Source organism: Oncorhynchus mykiss, chromosome 20, assembly GCF_057628025.1.
Source record: "Oncorhynchus mykiss isolate SJ-2025 chromosome 20, ASM5762802v1, whole genome shotgun sequence".
Taxonomy (NCBI): domain Eukaryota; kingdom Metazoa; phylum Chordata; class Actinopteri; order Salmoniformes; family Salmonidae; genus Oncorhynchus; species Oncorhynchus mykiss.
The window spans coordinates 8,002,613-8,024,939 of NC_143041.1; the positions used below are offsets into that span (position 1 = coordinate 8,002,613).

The 22,327-nt window shown below is 42.7% G+C and overlaps 1 protein-coding gene across 3 annotated transcripts in view; it reads left to right on the top strand.

Annotated features, from left to right (window-relative positions):
- LOC149974317 (protein tweety homolog 2-like) overlaps positions 1-22,327 on the top strand; it is a 111,512-nt gene that overhangs the window by 57,905 nt on the left and 31,280 nt on the right. For all 3 annotated transcript variants that reach the window (XM_090212050.1, XM_090212051.1, XM_090212052.1), the window contains exons 3-5: positions 3,048-3,159; positions 16,014-16,234; positions 21,757-21,852. In XM_090212050.1, the coding sequence (XP_090068176.1) occupies positions 3,048-3,159; positions 16,014-16,234; positions 21,757-21,852 (429 nt within the window). The remainder of the gene's footprint in view (positions 1-3,047; positions 3,160-16,013; positions 16,235-21,756; positions 21,853-22,327) is intronic.

Here is a 22,327-nt window from a genome sequence, read left to right on the forward strand (position 1 = left end):
CTGAGTGTACAAAACATTAGGAACACATTCCTAATATTGAGTTGCACCCCCTTTTGCCCTTAAAACAGCCTCAATTCGTCGGGGAATGTCTGGGATTTTTTTTCGAGATATTGGCCGATATTGACTCCAATGCTTCCCACAGTTGTGTCAAGTTGACTGGTAGTGGATCTCTACTCCGAATTGCTCGTTCCATACATTTGCAGATGGATACACTGCTGCCACGAAGGGATGCACCTGATTGGCAATGATGTTCAGATATCCTGTGGCATTCAAAGTTGCTCCATTTTATCAAGGGGCCCAATGTGTGCAATGAAAATACACCCACACCATCACCCCACCATCACCAGCCTACAATGTTGCCATGTGGCATGATGGATCCATGTACTCATGTGGCGTTCTCCATACCCTAGTCCTGCCATCAGTGTGAAACGGCAGGAACTGGGATTCATCAGACCAGGCAATGTTTTTCCAATTCTCTAGTGTCCAGTGTTTTCGTTCCTTAGCCCACTGCAACCGCAGTTTCTAGTATTTTGCTGAAAGAAGTGGAACTCTGTAAGTTTGTTGGCTGCCACACCCCATTCGTATCAAGGTACGTCGAGTTGTGTATTCTTTTATGGGTCTTTGGGTACCAATGTTGTACTGGACTGTCAGTTGACTAACTGTAGCCCGTCTGTTGCTCTCCATAATTCGTGTCAGCTTCCTTTGTCCTTTTTCATCAGTTACCCGTTTTCGCCCACTGGCCTCCTGTTGACTAGATGTCCTTTGGGTGGTTGACCATTCTTGATACACACAGGAAACTGTTGAGTTTGAAATACCCAGCAGCGTTGCAGTTCTTGACACACTCAAACCAGTGAGCCTGGCACCTACTACCATACCCCGTTCAAAGGCACTTAAATATTTGGTCTTGCCCATTCACCCTCTGAATGGCAATACCGACACAATCCATGTCTCGATTGTCTCAAGTCTTAAAAATCCTTCTTTAACCTGTCTCCTCCCCTTCATCTACACTGATTGAAGTGGACTTAACAAGTGACATCAATAAGGGATCATAGCTTTCACCTGGATTCACCTGGTCAGTCTATGTCATGGAATGAGCAGGTATTCCTAATGTTTGTACGCTCAGTGTATATAGGGCCCCATTTGGGACACGTCCAGTGATAGACACTGTTATGAATGTGGAGGTTTCCCTCAGAGCCTATACTAAGTTATGCCCACTGGGACTGACCTGTGGTCCTCATCTGGCATCACTTTACTGGACCAGACATAACAGGAGGAAGTGGGTGTTTTAATATACTGCAAGGGTAGGCTGTATAAAGTGTGAGGTTCCAATACTCAAGAGATACTGAGAGAGGATTATCTCCACAGTAGTTGTGCTAATGTGGTAGAGTGGGAAGGGGAGGGATAGGCACAGTAGTGTGAAGATAAAGTATTAGTAGAGATACTATGATAGGGGGACCACTGCTTGTGTTACTGAGAGTACTGAGTACTGTCAGAGTACTGTCACAAAATAAATAAAAATACAATTTGATTTGATTCTGATGTCCATAACACACAAACTCAAAGAGGGGATGAGAAAAAGGACATTTTTCGGAGAGAACTGAATTTCAGCCTACTGCTAAAATATGTGTATATGCTTGCCTGTGTGCATGTTAGTAATGCTTAGTAATCTAAGGTTGCCTGGAGTAATACAGAACCATTTATTATGATAGTGCATAGTTCTGTTTTTCTGTATGACAGTGGACTACAGGAAAATTATCAGTGACTGGATGAATGTTGTGTGACTGTCCAGTTGTTTTTCTGTCTATGTTCAGCACGTTCCTATTATTACTGACCAGGGAAGAGATGGAGACCCGCACACTGTTGAAATAGAGGAATAAGGGCCTCCCGGGTGGCGCAGTGGTCTAGTGCACTGCATTGCAGTGCTAGCTGTGCCACCAGAGACTCTGGGTTTGCGCCCAGGCTCTGTCGCAGCCGGCCGCGACCGGGAGGTCTGTGGGGCGATGCACAATTGGCCTAGCGTCATCCGGGTTAGGGAGGGTTTGGCCGGTAGGGATATCCTTGTCTCATCGCGCACCAGCGACTCCTGTGGCGGGCCGGGCGCAGTGCACGCTAACCAGGTCGCCAGGTGCACAGTGTTTCCTCTGACACATTGGTGCGGCTGGCTTCCGGGTTGGATGCGCGCTGTGTTAAAGAAGCAGTGCGGCTTGGTTGGGTTGTGTTTCGGAGGACGCATGGCTTTCGACCTTCGTCTTTCTCGAGCCCGTGCGGGAGTTTTAGCGATGAGACAAGATAGTAACTACTAACAATTGGATACCACGAAATTGGGGAGAAAAGGGGGTCATTTTATTTTTTTTAAGAAATAGAGGAATAAATCCAGGGAAGCAACATTAACCTCAGCCTCCATAACAGTGTCTGCGATCCCAAATGGCACCCAATCCCTTGCATAGTGCACTACATTTGACCAGAATCCTATGGGCCCTGGTGAAAAGTATCTCACTACATAGGGAATAGGGTGTCATTTGGGACACAACCAATATGACTCACGTGAATCTCTTAACTGTGCTTTGTGTTTCTTAATTTGCTGTGAGGTTTTATGTCTTTGTCACATTTTAGTTAATGTGCACTTATCTATTTGATCTACTAAACATTTTAGACTGAATAAACCGAAGAATGGTGGTTCGCACACAAACCTTTTCACAATCATCAACCAAACTAACATACAGTATTCTTCTAGCTTGCACGATACCCTCAAGGTGGGGATGTGCAACGAAGCTCAAGCTTTCATGTTGCCATTTTAGGGGTTGTAGTCATGACAGCGCACCATAACTTTTGACAACTCTCACCCTGGGAGCTGCAAAAGGCAATGACGGAATAGTATATAACAGTTTATAATTGTGGCAAAACAACCTCCTTTAAACGAAGATCAATTATTTATTGGATCAGTCGTTGGTACTAAGTACTGTATGTTGTATATGTTGTCTTATACTGATTAATTTATCAGAAACGCTAACCTGCATCTTCCTTCCTGTCTCTCTCGCTCTGTGCAGTGCTGCGGTGGGAGTGGGTTTCTATGGCAACAGCGAGACCAACGACGGGGTTTACCAGCTGACATACTCCTTGTACAATGCCAATCACACCCTGGGAGGGGTCGACAATCTGGTGGGTAGCACTGCAGACTCAATACATAACCTCTAAGTTTGCTGTACATTATCACTTCGCTACATTACCACTACATTACCATACGCTACATAACCACACAGCTGACGACTCTCTGTACAACACCAATCACAAGCTGGGAGCCGTCGACAGCCTGGTGGGTACAGTAGAATGACTACTCCTCCGAACCCCCCCAATTATACTGCTGACAATTGCTCACTATTCTCTACCCACCCACCCCAATCCTACTCCCTATGCCGCGGGGACAGACTCCCCATGAACAAAGAACCATCCTCCTCCTCTGTCCTCCTTGGTGTGACCCCTACTTTACACTGTGAGGCCCTTCCTGGTTATTTATATCTGTCTCATTTTTTCAATTTGTGCTAAGAAGCGCTGATGATGACACGTAAAGAGGCACCCAAATCCAGCTTTATACGTAAATTTCACACGTTCTGGGGCGTTTTATCACTCAGATAATAAGGCTCAGAACTCTACAGGAAGTTTTGTCAGTGGGATTTCAGTTCTATTTTCTCTCAGTGCTAAAAAGGAGCAAGCTCTGTTTGATCCCAGCCATTTATAGGCAGAAATGCACAGAAATGTTGTGATGTATAGACCTTAATGGTTGAACATAGGAATCAGATTTCTTTAATTCTGAATTTGATTAAATATGGTCCAATTTAAAATGCCATCAGCAGATGCCATTATCCAAAGACACTTGTATTTAACACTTATAGCGCTATATACTGTATATTCAGTGTAGCCTAAATGGCCTATGCAGGAATCAAACCCTGCTTCAACCAAGAATAGATTGAGCCATGGGAATCACCAAGTCTCTGATCAATATGTCACACTCCCCTGGTGACTGGGATGATTATACAGCCTCTCTGGTTAATTATGACATCACCATTACGTCACCCACTATCCTCCTTCCTTATCACCTCCCTCAGCAATATAGTAGGAAGTGGATCATCGTGAGAGCGAGAGAGAGAAGGACTCCAGATGACTTCTATGAACGCTGTCAGAGCATGGATTAACTCCCCATCTGTGTTAAAGGAGTAAATTAATGTTTCCGTAGCTGGCTGTCTCTCTCATGGCTGTGACTCACACTGCTGAGCCCGAAAACACACATAGCCGGTTTACCGGGCACAGATTAAGCTTGTCCAAGACTAAGATGCCCTTTTAATGGAGATTCTCAACTGAGCTTGGCCGGGAAACTGGCCCACAGCGTATAGAACCAATTAGCCTGATTCCTATCTGAGCTGTTAGTCCTGGTCTTCCAGTGGTACAAAGGCTTTACTGTGTCTTATAGACAGACTCCACAGTCTCCCTTCACAATCAGACTCCAAACACACACACTCACACACAAACACACACACTCCACAGTCTCCCTTCACATAATCAGCCGTGAACCCAGGAAGCAAAGACCTTTGAAGAGGACCAATGGCCGGGCGTCCTGATAGGCTGCTTCAGTGTTCAAGTCTCCTTTCTGACAACAATGGCTGCTTTGGCTTTTGCCCCCGCCACTCAGATGCCTCCTCCTCCCCCTCTCCACACACTCTTCAGAAGTCGGTTCACATCCAAAGAGCAGATCTCTGACTAGGAGGGGATGGAAATGAAACACTTAACAGTCACCGTCAATGGAAGTTGGCTGCTTTTTAACTTCACAGTCGCCATCAATTTTCCCAGCTTTGGTTGAGTTAGTTAATTAGTTCTGGACCATATGGTTGTGTAGATTTCTATCAGCCCCCCACACAGAAAACCCCGACTGGGAATCTGAATGAACAATCAGACACACAGTTAGAAGACATTCTTTTCTGAAGAAGAAGCCAGAAAAACGGGAATTTGGAATGCTTGGTCTATTGTGTAATCTTTAAGTGATATCCCATATGAACTAGGAACTCTGCAGACATTCTATAAATAAATTGTTATATTCTTTGCTGAGGCTTGGAGGAAAGAGATGGTGAATGAAGAGAGAAGTTTTGACAGCCAACTGTCAGAACTCTAGCCTGGTCCCAGATCTGTTTGTGTTGTCTTGCCAACTCCTGCCAATGACCATAAAAGTTGGCAAGACAGCACAAACAGATGTCAGACCAGGCTATCAGTGTTGCTTGTATTAGTCAGTCAGAGAGCAAGGTTACATCTCGCTGTGGTTGGGACCTGGCCATTGACATAACTGTAAATATATTTCCCTCAACCAAACATGCTCTCATCGTAATAGGCTTTGTCTGGAAACAATAGACATTAAAGATTAGTTATTTTACACTGTATGTGACTAAAGAAGTATTTACGTAAGCAACCAAGTTCAAAGAATCTTGGAGAGAGAATGTTTGAAAATTGTTGAGGGGAAGGAAGCAGGGTTATGTATGGCATTGAGTTGACAAGCCTGCCTGGTTGGAGGTCTCTGAGTCCCAAATGGCACCCTAACCCCTGCATAGTAGAAACATGCTACCATGCATCCCACTGCTGGCTTGCTTCTGAAGCTAAACAGGGTTGGTCCTGGTTGGTTCCTAGATGGGAGACCAGATGCTGCTGGAAGTGGTGTTGGAGGGCCAGTAGGAGGTACTCTTTCCTCAGGTCAAAAAAATAAATAGTAATATCCCAATGCCCCATGGCAGTGATTGGGGACATTGCCCTGTGTAGGGTGCTGTCTTTCAGATGGGATGTTAAATGAGTGTCCTGACTCTCTGTGGTCACTAAAGATACCATGGCACTTATTGTAGAAGTAGGGGTGGTTGTCCTGGCTAAATTCCTAATCTGGCCCTCATACCATCATGGTCATCTAATCATCCCCAGTTTACAATTGGCTCATTCATCCCCCCTCTTCTCCCCTGTAACTATTCCCCAGGTTGTTGCTGTAAATTAGAATGTGTTCTCAGTCAACTTTCCTGGTAAAATAGTGCAAACATAATACTGCACCATAGCACTCTGGTCAAAAGTAGTGCACTCTGTAGGGAATAGGGTGCCATTTTGGATGCATGCAGACTCTGTGTGTAATGGCTGGTGACTGACTGAGAGTTGGACCTGGGCCTGGGTCTGGATCTGAGCCTATAGACTCCTAGGTTTTATTCCTGTCCCAGATCAGGGATTTCAGAAGGGCATCCCTCAGGTCATTAACCTGCTGGCTGTTGCAGCCTTGGCATCCTTACACATACTGTGCTGCAGCTAGAACAGGAACATGAAGGTCAGCATGCCTTTGTCACAGGATGGTGTCAACATACAGACAAAGGTTTTAGAACACCTACTCATTCAAGGGTTTTTCTTTATTTTTATTATTGTCTACATTGTAGAATAATAGTGAAGACATTAAAAAGTGCTTATGGATTCATGCAGTAACCAAAAAAGTGTTAAAACAAATCAAAATATATTTTATATTTGAGATTCTTCAAATAGCCACCCTTTGCCTTGATGACAGCTTTGCACACTCTTGGCATTCTCTCAACCAGCTTCACCTGGAATGCTTTTCCAACAGTCTTGAAGGAGTTCCCACATATGCTAAGCACTTGTTGGATACTTTTCCTTCACTCTGCGGTCTGAATCATCTCAAACCATCTCAATTGGGTTGAGGTCAGGGGATTGTGGATGCCAGGACATCTGATGCAGCACTCCATCACTCTCCTTCTTGGTAAAATACCGATTACACAGCCTGGAGGTGTGTTGGGTCATTGTTCTGTTGAAAAACAAATGATAGTCCCACTAATCCCAAACCAGGTGGGATGGCGTATCGCTGCAGAATGCTGTGGTAGCCATGCCGGTTAAGTGTGGCTAGAATTCTAAATAAATGACAGATAGTGTCACCAGCAAAGCACTCCCACACCATAACACCTCCTCCTCCATGCTTTACGGTGGGAAATTCACATACGGAGATCATCCGTTCACCCACAACGCATCTCACAAAGACAGGCAGTTGGAACCAAAAATCTCCAATTTGGACTCCAGACCAAAGGACACATTTTCACTGGTCTAATGTCCATTGCTCATATTTCTTGGCATAAGCAAGTCTCTTCTTCTTATGGTGTACTTTAGTAGTGGTTTCTTTGCAGAAATTCGACCATGGTTAATCAAACGCATTAAGAAGGAAAGAAATTCCACATATTAACTTTTAAGAAGGCACACCTGTTAATTGAAATGCGTTCCAGGTGACTACCTCATGAAGCTGGTTGAGAGAATGCCAAAATTGTGAAAAGTTGTCATCAAGGCAAAGGGTGGCAACTTTGAGAATTCATTTGTTTAACACTTTTTTGGTTATTACATGATTCCAAATGCGTTTTGGTGTCTTCACTATTTTTCTACAATGTATAAATAGTAAAAATAAAGAAAAACCCTTGAATGACCCTTGAAGGTGTTCTAAAACTTTTGACCGGTAGTGTACACAGTCACCCTATTTCTAGCTCCAGGCCAACTTTGCGGTATTTAACCAGCCACGTGCTGCCGATGCAGGCCACCGCCACTCGCTAGGGTTGTGAGCTCTTGTTCTCAAGGGCCGAGATAAGTAAGACATTTAAGCGTGTTAACCCTCACAGGGCTGCCGGCCCATACTGCATTCCTAGCCGCGTCCTCAGAGCAAGTGTAGACCAGCTGGCTGCAATGTTTATGGAGATATTCAATCTCGCCCTATCCCAGTGTGTGATCCCCACTTGCTTCAAGATCTCAACCATTTTTCCTGTACCGAAGAAAGCAAAGGTAACTGAACTAAATGATCTAATCTCCCCATAGCACTCTAATCTAAATCTAATCTAATCTCCCCATAGCACTCACTGCTGTCATCTTGAAGTGCTTTGAGAGGCTAGGTAAGGATCATTATCACCTCCACCTTACCTGTTACCCTAGACCCACTACAATTTGCATACCACCCCAACAGATCTACGGATGACGCAATCACCAGACAGTCTACAGGGAGGAGGGCCCTGGCGGAGTGGTGCCAAGAAAATAACCTATCCCTCAACTTCAACAAAACAAAGGAGCTGATCGTGGACTTCAGGAGACAGCAGAGAGAGCACATCCACATCGACAGGGCCACAGTGAAGAAGGTGATAAGCTTCGAGTTCCTCGGCATCAGCGCCTCTTCAACCTCAGGAGGCTGAAGAAATTTGCTTTGTCCCTAAGACCCTCACAAATGTCTACAGTTGACCATTAAGAGCATCCAGTTGGGCTGTGTTGCCTGTTATGACAATTGCACTGTCTGCAATTGTGGTCAGTCCAAAGCATCACAGGGGGCACACAGCTTGCCCTCCAGGACATCTACAGCACCCAGTGTCACAGGAAGGCCAAGAAGATCAAGGACCTCAGCCACCTGAGCCACGGCCTGTTCACCATGCTACCATCTAGAAGGCTGAGACAGTACAGTTGCACCAGCCCATCAGACTGTTAAATAGTCACCATTAGCCAGCCTCCTCCCAGTACCCTGCCTTGAACTTAGTCACTGTTACTAGCCGGCTACCACGATGGACTCTACACTGCAAGTTAGAGACTGCTACTCTATGTACAGTGCATTCGGAAAGTATTCAGACCCCTTGACGTTTTCCACATTTTGTTATGTTACAGCCTTGTTCTAAAATGTATTAAATAAAAAGTTGTCTTCATCAATCTACACACAATACTACATAATGACAAAGCAAAAACAGTTTTTTTTAGAAATGTTTGCTAATTTATATATATATATATATATATATATATATATATAAACTGAAATACCGTAAGTATTCAGACGCTTTGCTATGAGACTCGAAATTGAGCTCAGGTTAATCCTGTTTCCATTGATCATCCTTGATGTAACGATTCTCGTCCTCCTCTTCTGAGGAGGAGTTGTAAGAAGGATCAGAGGACCAATGCGTAGCGTGGTAAGTGTTCATTATATTTATTTATAACTCAGAACACTAAATAATAAAACAACAAAGAGAACGAAATGAAACCGAAACAGTCCTGTAAATACAAAAAACACAGAACAGAAAATAAACACCCTCCAAACACAGGTAGAAAAAGGCTACCTAAGTATGATTCTCAATCAGAGACAACTAACGACACCTGCCTCTGATTGAGAACCATACTAGGCCAAACTCAAAAAACAACATAGAAAAACGAACATAGACAACCCACCCAACTCACGCCCTGACCATACTAAAACAAAGACATAATAAAAGAACTAAGGTCAGAACGTGACACTTGAGATGTGTCTTCAACTTGATTGGAGTCCAACTGTGGTAAATTAAATCGATTGTACATGATTTGGAAAGGCACACACCTGTCTATATAAGGTCCCACATATGACAGTGCATGTCAGAGCAAAAATCAAGCCATGAGGTCAAAGGAATTGTCCGTAGAGCTCCGAGACAGGATTGTGTTGAGGCACAGCTCTGGGGAAGGGTACCAAAACAATTCTGCAGCCTTTAATAGTCATGGTACCATTTGAAAGAAAACACTTTGAAGTTTGTGGAAATGTGAATTGAATGTAGGAGAATTTAACTTAATAGATCTGGTAGAAGAAAATACAATGAAAAAAACAACCAGTATTTTTCTACCACCATCTTCGAAATGCAAGAGAAATGTCACAGAGCCATCACTCTGTTTGCAATTCCGATAGTGTCCACAATATGTCAGCAGTGTATGTGCAACGTTTCAGATGGATAACTTGATGTATGAGTGAACTACAAGACTTTTACTGTGAAGTCCCCAGGTACAGTTGGGCAAATCGTGAAGGAGACATTCACATTCATTTTACATTTTTCTGCAAGAATATCATCAAATCTGGATACTTGGACTTTGATTTAGCTTTCCAAGTATTACTAGCCATATTATAAATTCAACATTTGCAAAACAAACAGTTTTCATAACTTCATAACTCTGAATATCAGTATATATTTTTTCCAAAATGAAAAGGCATGCTGTCGTACAAGGTTACTAGCTACATTTTACAACATATACATGGTTCATTGGCTATCTAGCTAACTTTGTTTGACCCCGATTGGTGCTTATTTGACAAAGATAGTCGTTCAAGTGATGGCCGCCCGTGTCATCGGTGTGCCATGAAGGCGTCGCTCTCTGACCAAATATGATGTCCAATAGGATATTCTACACCCTTAATGATAAAGTAAAAGCTTGTTACCTTCTAGGATCTCTGCGTAATACATACGAATGCGATTTGACTCATTGAAACAACGTTTAGGGTGAGATTTCCACAGATTCCTTTCTTTGCAAATAGAACGAGTGGAAATACAAAATTGATCGTGCATGCTATATGGACCTTTTTAGGATATGAAAAAGGATTTTATCTAACAAAACAACACTTCATGTTATCTCTGGGACCCTTTGGATGATAAATCAGAGCAAGATTTCAGAATGTAAGTACACATTTCACCTTCAGAGATGAATTTCTCAAACCTATCGAAATGAAAAAAGTGTTTTGTTGTTAGGAGCTCTCCTCAAACAATAGCATGGCATTTTTTTCGCAGTAATAGCTAGTGTAAATTGGATAGTGCATTTATATTAACAATAATTTAATATTTCAGCCGATATAAGACACTTATATATGTACCGACATTTGTTGTTTCTCTAAAATCTGCGATCTTGATATAATGTGCTGCATAATTTACAACTGTCCGGTTGACGGAACGCCGATTCTTAAGAAGTTTAAATGGAAGAAGTTTGGATCGACCAAGACTCTTCCTAGAGCTGGCCGCCCTGCCAAACTGAGCAATCGGGGGAGAAGGGCCTTGGTCAGGGAGGTAACCAAGAACCCGATGGTCGCTCTGACAGAGCTCCAAACTTCCTCTGTGGAGATGGGAGAACCTTCCAGAAGGACAACCATCTCTGCAGCACCCCACCAATCAGGCCTTTTTGGTTGTGGCCAGACGGAAGCCACTTCTCAGTAAAAAGCACATGACAGCCCGCTTGGAGTTTGCCAAAAGGCACCTAAAGGACTCAGACCATGAAAAACAAGAATCTCTGGTCTGATGAAACGATGATTTAGCTCTTTGGCCTGAATGCCAAGCATCACCCCTGGAGGAAACTTGGCACCATCCCTATGGTGGATCTGAATACTTTCCGATTTCACTGTACATATAGTCATTGAACACTGGTCACTTTAATAATGTTTACAGACCGTTTTACCGACTTCGTATGTATATACTGTACTCTAGTCAAGGCTCATCCTATATAACTGCTGCTGTACACATCTTTTCTTTTAATGTACTGTCCATACTGTCTATACACCAATACGTGTGTATATATATATATATATATATATTCTGTTCTCTGACATTGCTTGCTCTCATTTTTTTAATTTTGGGATTTGTTTTGTATTGTTAGGTATTACTGCACTGTTGTAGCTAGAAACATAAGCATTTCACTGCACCTGTAATAACATTGGCAAAATATGTATACGAGACCAATAAAATGTTATTTGATTAAAATTGATTTGGATGATACTAGAGAGCATCAGATCATTTAAGAAGTATATATTCTATTCCCCTCAGCACATTTTACAGTAAGGTTAAGGGTTATCTTCGGGTAAAGAGATAGGAATTGGTTAAGTCTAGGGTAAAGGTCTGGTTATGTAAGAGCATAGTTGTTGTGTACTGTTAGTCTTGTAGAAATACAGCTGTAATATGTCTAATCAGCATCACTACTCTGACTTAGATTATGTGAACAACTACAAATACCTAGGTGTCTGGCTAGACTGTAAACTCTCCTTCCAGACTCACATTAAGCATCTCCAATCCAAAATTACAACTAGAATTGGCTTCCTATTTCGCAACAAAACATCCTTCACTCATGCTGCCAAACATACCCTCGTAAACTGACCATCCTACCGATCCTCAACTTTGGCGATGTCATCTATAAAATAGCCTCCAACCCTCTACTCAACAAATTGGATGCAGTCTATCACAGTCCCATCCGTTTTGTCACCAAAGCCCCATATATTACCCACCACTGCGACCTGTACGCTCTCGTTGGCTGGCCATCGCTTCATACTCGTCGCCAAATCCACCTTATCTCAGCTCACTGGTCACCATAGCAGCACCCCCTCATAGCACGCACTCCAGCAGGTATATCTCACTGGTCACCCCCAAAGCCAATTCCTCCTTTGGCCGCCTTTCCTTCCAGTTCTCTGCTGCCAATGACTGGAATGAACTGAAAAAATCATTGAAGCTGGAGACCCATATCTCCCTCACTAGCTTTAAGCACCAGCTGTCAGAGCAGCTCACAGATTACTGCACCGGTACATAGCCCATCTGTAAACAGCCCATCCAACTACCTCATCCCCATACTGTATTTATTTATTTATCTTGCTCCTTTGCACCCCAGTATCTCTACTTGCACATTAATTTTCTGCACATCTACCATTCTAGTGTCTAATTGCTATATTGTAATTACTTTGTCACCATGGCCTATTTATTGCCTTACCTCCCTTATCTTACCTCATTTGCACTCACTGTATATTTTTATTTTTTTCTACTGTATCATTGACTGTATGTTTACTGTATGTTTGTTTATTCCATGTGCAACTCTGTGTTGTTGTATGTGTCAAACTGGTGTGCTTTATCTTGGCCAGGTCGCAATTGTAAATGAGAACTTGTTTACAACTAGCCTACCTGGTTAAATAAAGTCAGCAACACTGACGTCCCTATTCAGACATGTGCCTTGACGTATGTTTTAAGTGAAGTGAAACTTCTAGCATCATGCAAAAGGTTGTTTCTTTTTGCGAAGCCACTTTCTCTTTCCTTCCTCTCCTCCACTTATACTCTCAATGTCTTATGCCATAAAAAGTCAATTCTGGTCTCTTTGTGGAATTTAGACCTACAATAGCTTTCAAATCGTTCCCCACAATATCCACCATAGACAACCATTCTGTGGATATTCTCATAACCTCCCCTCTATGTGTGTGAATCATTCAATGTCAATCATCTTTTCTTCTGATGAAAGATTTTGTCACTTTCATATTCTTTCTTCTTTAGAACCTACAAACCAAAATGGCTCTTAACCCCTCCATCAGGACAGACTATCTATTTTGAGATATAAAACGTCAGCTGTGGTCACCATCACATCGCTGGGTTTTTTCAAGATTTTATGAACCCAATTTAACCAATGGAGGAGAAATCCATCTTTGGGTGGCAAGACGGCTGCAGCACTTTAGAGCCATGATCCATTTTACGCCTGAGCTCATCCATTCAAATTTAATTGAAGGAACCCTCCTCTTCTCCTCTCCTCCTCCCTCCCTTTCCTCCTCTTCTCCTCCCTTCCTTTCCTCCTTTTCTCCATCGAGCAGAGAGTTCGTTTGAGCAGGAACACGGTATTCTATTCACACAGCATCCTTGAGTCCTGATATCCCAATCTCACAGCACCAGTTGTTCTGTAAACACCAGAGAGAATCTCACAACATCAGGAACCATCTGTGTCCTTGGTTTATTCCGTTTGACATCAGTACTATGCATGATCATGTGATTAATATATGCTGCGGAATGCAAGTGCTACACATGAAAACGGAAATGTAATAATCATGTGGATTTTTCCCGAAGTCGTTAACTCCTGCTCAGTTCTCCTGGCGTGAACAGAGCCGCATATATGGTATCGAGTTGCACCTAAGTTTCACCCCTGCTATGTTCCCCTGATGTGAATGCAGCAACTTTGAATCATATGGAGTTGCATTGCAGGTCTACAAGTTTTGCCATAACACCCAATATTTTGTGAGAAATTGTCTATTGAGAGAAACTCAAATGCGTGTGTGATTGGATGGATTCACTATACACTGTCCAACAGGCAATGAAAACATAGGGTACATTCCAAATACCACCCTATTCCGTACATAGTGCACTACTTTTGTGACATACCCGTAGTGGATGGATGATAACAGCAGAGCCACAGCCATACGTATCTACATGATCATTTGAAGCAATGTGATGATGAGGATCAGACGAATCGATACAGGCAACCAACTGGATCTAGTGACTCCCTAGGCTCTACAGATAACATTCCCATGCAGTCCCACAGAGCTCAGATACATGCTTTCCCAGCAATGATTTCATCTCCCGGGTTTGAGGAGTTGAAATAAAGCCGTGGAAATTAGGTAGTGGATCAGATAACAGTAGCACACCAGACGTATGTTGTTGATAAACTCTGTCTTTCGGTCTGCCTCCCAAATGACACCCTATACCCTAGCCATATGGGTCCTGGTCAAAAGTAGTGCACTAAATAGGGAATAGGGTGCCATTTGGTTTGCATATTCTGTTTCTGTAGGGCACGAAGACAGCCAGCCAGGCTGGCTAGTACAAGTGACTGTGGTACATTAGGCCTTGGTGGCCCTGTCACAATCATTGTAGCGTAATGTGTTTGTTCCGTATTTGCCAATTCCATCCAAAAACCTTTGCATGTCACCTCAACTCCCTAAACCAACCCTCTGACTAGCTTTATCTTCTTCCCTTGGTTCCTCATCTCTTTCACTTTCTTTCTTTCTTTCTCTTTCCCTTTCTCTTCCTTTCACTTTCTTTCTTTCTTTCTCTCTCTTTCACTTTCTTTCTTTCTCTCTTTCACTTTCTTTCTTACTCTCCCCCTCACTTTCTTTCTTTCGCCCTCTCAGATACTCTCATTCTTTCTGACTCTCCCTTTCTGTCTCTCTCTCTCAATCTTAATTCCCTTTATTTCTTAATTACTCTCACTCTTTCTCTCTACCACACCCCCCCCCCCCTCCCGCTCTCCCTATAGCCAAAGGCAATCTAGTGAGTGAGGAGTCCACGTATATTGAATACCAAACTACCTCATAACTTCCACCCAGCAGCCTCCCAGAACCAAAGCACATCGCTGTCCCCACCTCTACAAACACATAAACAATATGAGCGGTCTGTACGCCTGCTGAATGCCAAGTACCTAGGGCTAAATGGAAGCATTTATTGCCCCTTTTAATTATCAAATACCAAGATGTCACTGACTCTGAAAAACATTTCCCAGTCAACAACCCTCTCCCTGGAACTATGTTGTAATTAAGTGGGAAGCGAAGTGATAGTGTAATCCTGCTCCACATTGGGGTTGTGTCCCAATTAAATGGCACTGTATGTGCATTACTTTTGACCAGAACCTATGTGCCCTGGTCAGTAATAGTGGTCTATATAGGGAATAGGGTGCCATTTTGGATGCAGTATTGGTACTCCTTTCATGTTATGTGTATTTGGCAAAGAGTGTCACAGAAAAATGTGAGTAGGAGGAAGTTTATAATTCTCTTGCTTGTTTGTTTAGTTGTTTGTTTCAAGGAGGCTGTTGTCCTGGTTGCTAAGCCTAATTTGCAGCAGTATGATTATGCTGTTTAATTATGTAGAAAACCGTGTAGAGTTTATTTCTACATTAGCCTAGAATTAAATGAGAACATATACCACCATGGTGACCCCAGAATAACAGAACAAAGTCATCCCTGGAGAACCAACGTCTACTGAATACCCTGTGCAAGTGACATTCTCCCACGCCATAGTTTCGGGTCCTGTCCCCTAATCTTTTGAATGGGCTTGGCAATTATATCATCAAATTTGTGAAAACGTGGTCATTTAAGATATATCTGAAATTATATTAGTGTTCGTGGATCTGCTAGATATCTTTTACGAAGTTCTTGCACTGAAGACCACTAAGGCCCATTGTCAAGCCTGCCCTGTAATACTCAGCTAAATCCGCTATGGGCCGCGTGCAAAAGTAGTGCACCAAATAGAGAATACAGTGTCATTTAGAATGCAATCTAACTATTGTTATTCATATGGAACTTAATGGAGTATTCTGTGTGTACTCACACTTAACCTCCTTCTTCTTCTTCTCCTTCTCCTCCTCTTCTCCTTCTCCTCTCCTCCTTGCCTCTCCTCCTCTCCCTCTCTCCTCATCTCCTCTAGGTGACTAACACCATGGGTAGCATGGAGAGTGGTCTGAAGCAGCACCTGGCGAGGCTGGATGAGATCTTCGCTACGCGGGGAGACTACGTACAGACCCTACGCTTCATGCAGCAGATGGCTGACAACGTCATCAAACAGCTGTTGGGCCTGCCTGACTGGGACATGGCTAAAGTAGACCTGGCCGCTATCGCAGACCAAACTGCATACGTAGAGTACTACAGGTATAGACCAGACAAAACCACATATAGACCGTGTGTGTGTGCGTGCATGTTTGTGTGCGTGCGTTCGTGCTTGTGGGCGTGTGTAAGTGTTTGTGTCCGTGTGTGTGAGTTAATGAATGGCTACCTCTTATCGGTAACCCATCTCACCCTGTGCTCTGCATGTTCAGATAGTTTTTACAACGTTTGCACAACAATAATACGACCTTATTGAGTATTGAGTTCAGATGAAAACATAGACCAGCTGAGAGCCTTCACATTCAGTGAGTTATTACTCATGTATCCAATTCCCTGTGATGGTGTTCAGCTTGACTCTAAATTTGGCTGAGATGCACACAGTAAGAGTGATCACTGAGGAGACAACAGGCACCAGGCACATGGTCCTACATCCTGCTTATACTGTACCCTCTTGAATGCCAAGAGAAGAGAGGGGGGAAGAGATTGAGGAGAGAGGGAGACTGATATGAGAGACAGACAGAGAGCGAAAGAGGAGTGATGGGGAGGGAGGGAGGGAGGGAGGGAGGGAGGGAGGGAGGGAGAGAGAGAGAGAGAGAGAGAGAGAGAGAGAGAGAGAGAGAGAGAGAGAGAGAGAGAGAGAGAGAGAGAGAGAGAGAGAGAGAGAGAGAGAGAGAGAGAGAGAGAGAGAGAGAGAGAGAGAGAGAGAGAGAGAGAGAGAGAGAGAGAGAGAGTGAGTAATGGACATAAGATGGGGTAGGGTTTGGGGGGACATAGCCATAGCTTTCAGAGGATGAAATATTAATGCGAATAGATTTGAGCTCATCCATTATTAAATCATCTGGACTGGATCTGTTCCTACATGGGCTAAAGCCAGAGACCACTGACCACAGTTACAGCACTGCTTCTATTCTGTTCTGACTGGAGCAGATGCCTTCAGATGAGGGCACAGAACACACATCGTCAGAAAAAAGTAAAGACATCAAGCACACAAATAGCCTACTCCATGTCTATTCATACACTGACACACACACACACACACACAGTCACACACATACAGCCTACACCATGTCCATTCCTAAACTGACCAGACCTCAGCAGAAAATAGTTGTATTTTGTAGTTTATTTGAAAATACCAACTTTTCGACTGCTCAAGGTAGTAGAATAAAGAGAATAAACTAAAGGCAACTATTTCCTTTGATATTCAAATACAGGTCTCAGAAAAACTATAATATTTGAAGGTATTTGAATATACCGTGCATTGGAAAGTATTCAGACCCCTTGACTTTTTCTACATTTTGTTACGTTACAGCCTTATTCTGAAATGGATTCAATTGTTTTTTTCTCTCATCAATTTACACACAAGACCCTATAATGAAAAGCCAAAAACGGGTTCATATAACTTTTTAGACATTTATTAAAAACAGAAAACAGAAATACCTTATGTAAATAAGTATTCAGACCCTTTACTCAGTACTTTGTTGAAGCACCTTTGGCAACAATTACAGCATCGAGTCTTCTTGGCTATGACGCAACAAGCTTGACACACCTGTATTTGGGGAATTTCTCCCATTCTTCTCTGCAGATCCTCTCAAGCTCTGTCAGGTTGGATGGGGAGTGTCGCTGCACATCTATTTTCATGTCTCTCCAGAAATCGGGTTCATGTCCCGTCTCTGGCTGGGCCACTCAAGGGCATTCAGAGACTTGTCCCAAAGCCACTCCTTCGTTATCTTGGCTGTGTGCTTAGGGTTGTTGTTCTGTTGGAAGGTGAACCTTCGCCCCAGTCGGAGGTCTTGAGCGTTCTGGAGCAGGTTTCAATCAAGGATCTCTCTGTACTTTGCTCCATTAATCTTTCCTTCGATCCTGACTAGTCTCCCAGTTCCTACTGCTGAAAAACATCCCCACAGCATGATGCTGCCACCACCATTCTTCACCGTAGGGATGGTGCCAGGTTTCCTCCAGACTTGACGCTTGGCATTCAGGCCAAATAGCTCAATTTTGGTTTAATCTGACCAGATAATCTTGTTTCTCATGGTCTGAGAGTCTTTAGGTGTCTTTTGGCAAACTCAAAGCAGGCTGTCATGTGCCTTTTCCGGAGGAGCGGCTTCCATCTGGCCACTACCATAAAGGGGTGATTGGTGGAGTGCTGCAGAGATGGTTGTCCTTCTGGAAGGTTTTCCCATCTCCACAGAGGAACTCTGGAGCTCTGTCAGAATGACCATCGACCAAGGCCCCGATTGCTCAGGCAGTCAGCTCTAGGACGAGTCTTGGTCGTTCCAAACTTCTTCCGTTTAAGAATGATGGAGGCTACTGTGTTCTTGGGGACCTTCAATGCTGCAGAGATGTTTTGGTACCCTTTCCCAGATCTGTACCTTGACACAATTATGTCTCTGCATTCTACAGACAAGTCCTTTGATCTCATGGCTTGGTGTTTGCTCTAACATGCACTGTCAACTGTGGGACCTTATATAGACAGATGTGTGCTTTTCCAAACCATGTCCAATCAATTTTATTTACCACCGAACGTAAGTTATTTGAAAACAAAAAATCTAACTAACTGATTGGATTAGTTTAGAAAATGTATTTTATTGTATGTTATTTATCTTTGTGTTGCATAAGATTAATTAATTCATAAATCTATCAATATACATGCACAAACATAGCTATAGAAACAAACGATTCTAAAAAAATCAACCTGCCATAGAGCATGCTGGGAAATATGATAATGATGGATGTGGTTTTGGTTCAAATTGATGTGTATGAGTTTCAGGCCTGTGTATTAGGGTAATAATACGAGGCCCTCAAAATGAAGTCTTATGAAATACATATGGTATTGTGTTAAATATATATATTTTTATTATTCACTTAGGATCTCACTTGGTGAAGTCTATAGGACACAAAAAGGGATGAATGCAACAACCATGTCTCTGTCCTTAACAAATACAGTCATGGGTGGTACCTCTACAATTTACTCAAATAATGAATAATGCTTTACACTAAGCAGTGTTAATTTAACACTATTCTGGTGTCTATATGGGTCCACAGACTCAACACTTTCGGTGTTGATTTCACACTGTCAGTGTTCATTTGTTTGTGTTTTAACACTGGAAAACTGGGCGCCTGTTCAGGAGAATAGAAATGTATTGTGTAGATCAAATATGATCTACTGTCAGACAGATTGAAATATTATATGACGTTGTGTGTGCGCTATTCATTATATTCCTATCTGCAACATGCAGTTCCAGATGCATCCCCACCATTAGTTGAAGGTAGCAAATCCAATAGTTTCTGAAAAGTAGTCGCTTTCTCAGATCTGTATTCAAATATTTTAAAAAGTAGTTGCTTTCTCAGATCTGTAGTCAAATAGTTATCTCCAACGGAACTGTTTGTTCCACCAAAAATAGTGACTTTCTATGAAGCATATTTATATCCGAGGTCTGACACTGACATACACTCACACAAATATGTCCACATGTCCAACCAATCCTCCACTGACATACACAGAGACATCCAGTGTGATGTCTGACGGTATGCGTCCTATTGGGTTAACCAAAGGGTCCTAAGTGTCAGCCAGTCGTGTGTAAGCTAGGGACATGAGCCAGCCAGCTGACTCTCATTTGGGTTGCAACTTGGTTGGCTGCTTCCTCAGCTGAATCTGCACATTACTGTAACCATAGAAATAGAAGTACTAGCTCTGCACATTGCTGTAACCATAGAAATAGAATTACTATAACAGTATTTTCATTCAAGTCAATGTTATCTGGTGGGTGGAACGGCGGCCATATTGAATGTACCCATAGGAATAGGCAATGAAGATAAGATAAGGAAGTTATATTTCTGTGACTGTGACTGACATTCTCTCTGTCGTCTAGGACCTAGGTGCCTCACCTACAGTGCCTTGCGAAAGTATTCGCCCCCCTTGAACTTTGCGACCTTTTGCCACATTTCAGGCTTCAAACATAAAGATATAAAACTGTATTTTTTTGTGAACGAATCAACAACAAGTGGGACACAATCATGAAGTGGAACAACATTTATTGGATATTTCAAACTTTTTTAACAAATCAAAAACTGAAACATTGTGTGTGCAAAATTATTCAGCCCCCTTAAGTTAATACTTTGTAGTGCCACCTTTTGCTGCGATTACAGCTGTAAGTCGCTTGGGTATGTCTCTATCAGTTTTGCACATCGAGAGACTGAAATTTTTTCCCATTCCTCCTTGCAAAACAGTTCGGGCTCAGTGAGGTTGGATGGAGAGCATTTGTGAACAGCAGTTTTCAGTTCTTTCCACAGATTCTCGATTGGATTCAGGTCTGGACTTTGACTTGGCCATTCTAACACCTGGCTATGTTTATTTTTGAACCATTCCATTGCAGATTTTGCTTTATGTTTTGGATCATTGTCTTGTTGGAAGACAAATCTCCGTCCCAGTCTCAGGTCTTTTGCAGACTCCATCAGGTTTTCTTCCAGAATGGTCCTGTATTTGGCTCCATCCATCTTCCCATCAATTTTAACCATCTTCCCTGTCCCTGCTGAAGAAAAGCAGGCCCAAACCATGATGCTGCCACCACCATGTTTGACAGTGGGGATGGTGTGTTCTGGGTGATGAGCTGTGTTGCTTTTACGCCAAACATAACGTTTTGCATTGTTGCCAAAAAGTTCAATTTTGGTTTCATCTGACCAGAGCACCTTCTTCCACATGTTTGGTGTGTCTCCCAGGTGGCTTGTGGCAAACTTTAAACGACACTTTTTATGGATATCTTTAAGAAATGGCTTTCTTCTTGCCACTCTTCCATAAAGGCCAGATTTGTGCAATATACGACTGATTGTTGTCCTATGGACAGAGTCTCCCACCTCAGCTGTAGATCTCTGCAGTTCATCCAGAGTGATCATGGGCCTCTTGGCTGCATCCCTGATCAGTCTTCTCCTTGTATGAGCTGAAAGTTTAGAGGGACGGCCAGGTCTTGGTAGATTTGCAGTGGTCTGATACTCCTTCCATTTCAATATTATCGCTTGCACAGTGCACATTGGGATGTTTAAATCTTGGGAAATATTTTTGTATCCAAATCCGGCTTTAAACTTCTTCACAACAGTATCTCGGACCTGCCTGGTGTGTTCCTTGTTCTTCATGATGCTCTCTGTGCTTTTAACGGACCTCTGAGACTATCACAGTGCAGGTGCATTTATACGGAGACTTGATTACACAAAGGTGGATTGTATTTATCATCATTAGTCATTTAGGTCAACATTGGATCATTCAGAGTTTGCTGCACTGAAAGTAAAGGTGGCTGAATAATTTTGCACGCCCAATTTTTCAGTTTTTGATTTGTTAAAAAAGTTTGAAATATCCAATAAATGTCGTTCCACTTCATGATTGTGTCCCACTTGTTGTTGATTCTTCACAAAAAAATACAGTTTTATATCTTTATGTTTGAAGCCTGAAATGTGGCAAAAGGTCGCAAAGTTCAAGGGAGCCGAATACTTTCGCAAGGCACTGTACCTGCTGCTACTGATCCTAGATCTGTTACGCTGTTTCTCTGACTCTCTGTCATTCTCCCTCTGTCCTCTAGGTGGCTCACCTACCTGCTGCTACTGATCCTAGATCTGGTCATCTGTCTGGCAGCTTGCCTGGGCCTGGCCAAGCAGTCTCGCTGGCTGCTGACCACGTGAGTAGCCTACTGCTGCTATTTCTGTTCGGTTCAATTCTTTACTATATTGTTTGGTCTGTCGATGCACTTGATTGAATTGGCTGCTTGGAGATTTGCCATGCCCATTTCCAAGAAATATACGTTTGTGGTTGATTGAATTGACTTGGAGACGTGCCATAACTGCCATTTCAAGAACCCCCCCACAGAATTTCAAGAGTGTTACTTGACCTGTTTTATGTGTCTTACATAACTTACATGAATTACAAATGCACTTGACTAAAATGGAAAAGGGAAGCCTTTTTTCTTCCTCACAGCCCGGTCTGGAATAGCTTGAATTATTTAGTTCTTCGTTTGTTGTGTGAAGCTGTTTCAAGCAGGGTTAGGGAAGCAGGAGAGCAACCAACTTTTTGAAGGGATATGTTGAAGCGAGAGAATTTCTATGAAATATAAAATAATTACTAAATGTACATCTTCACACACATACAACCTCCCA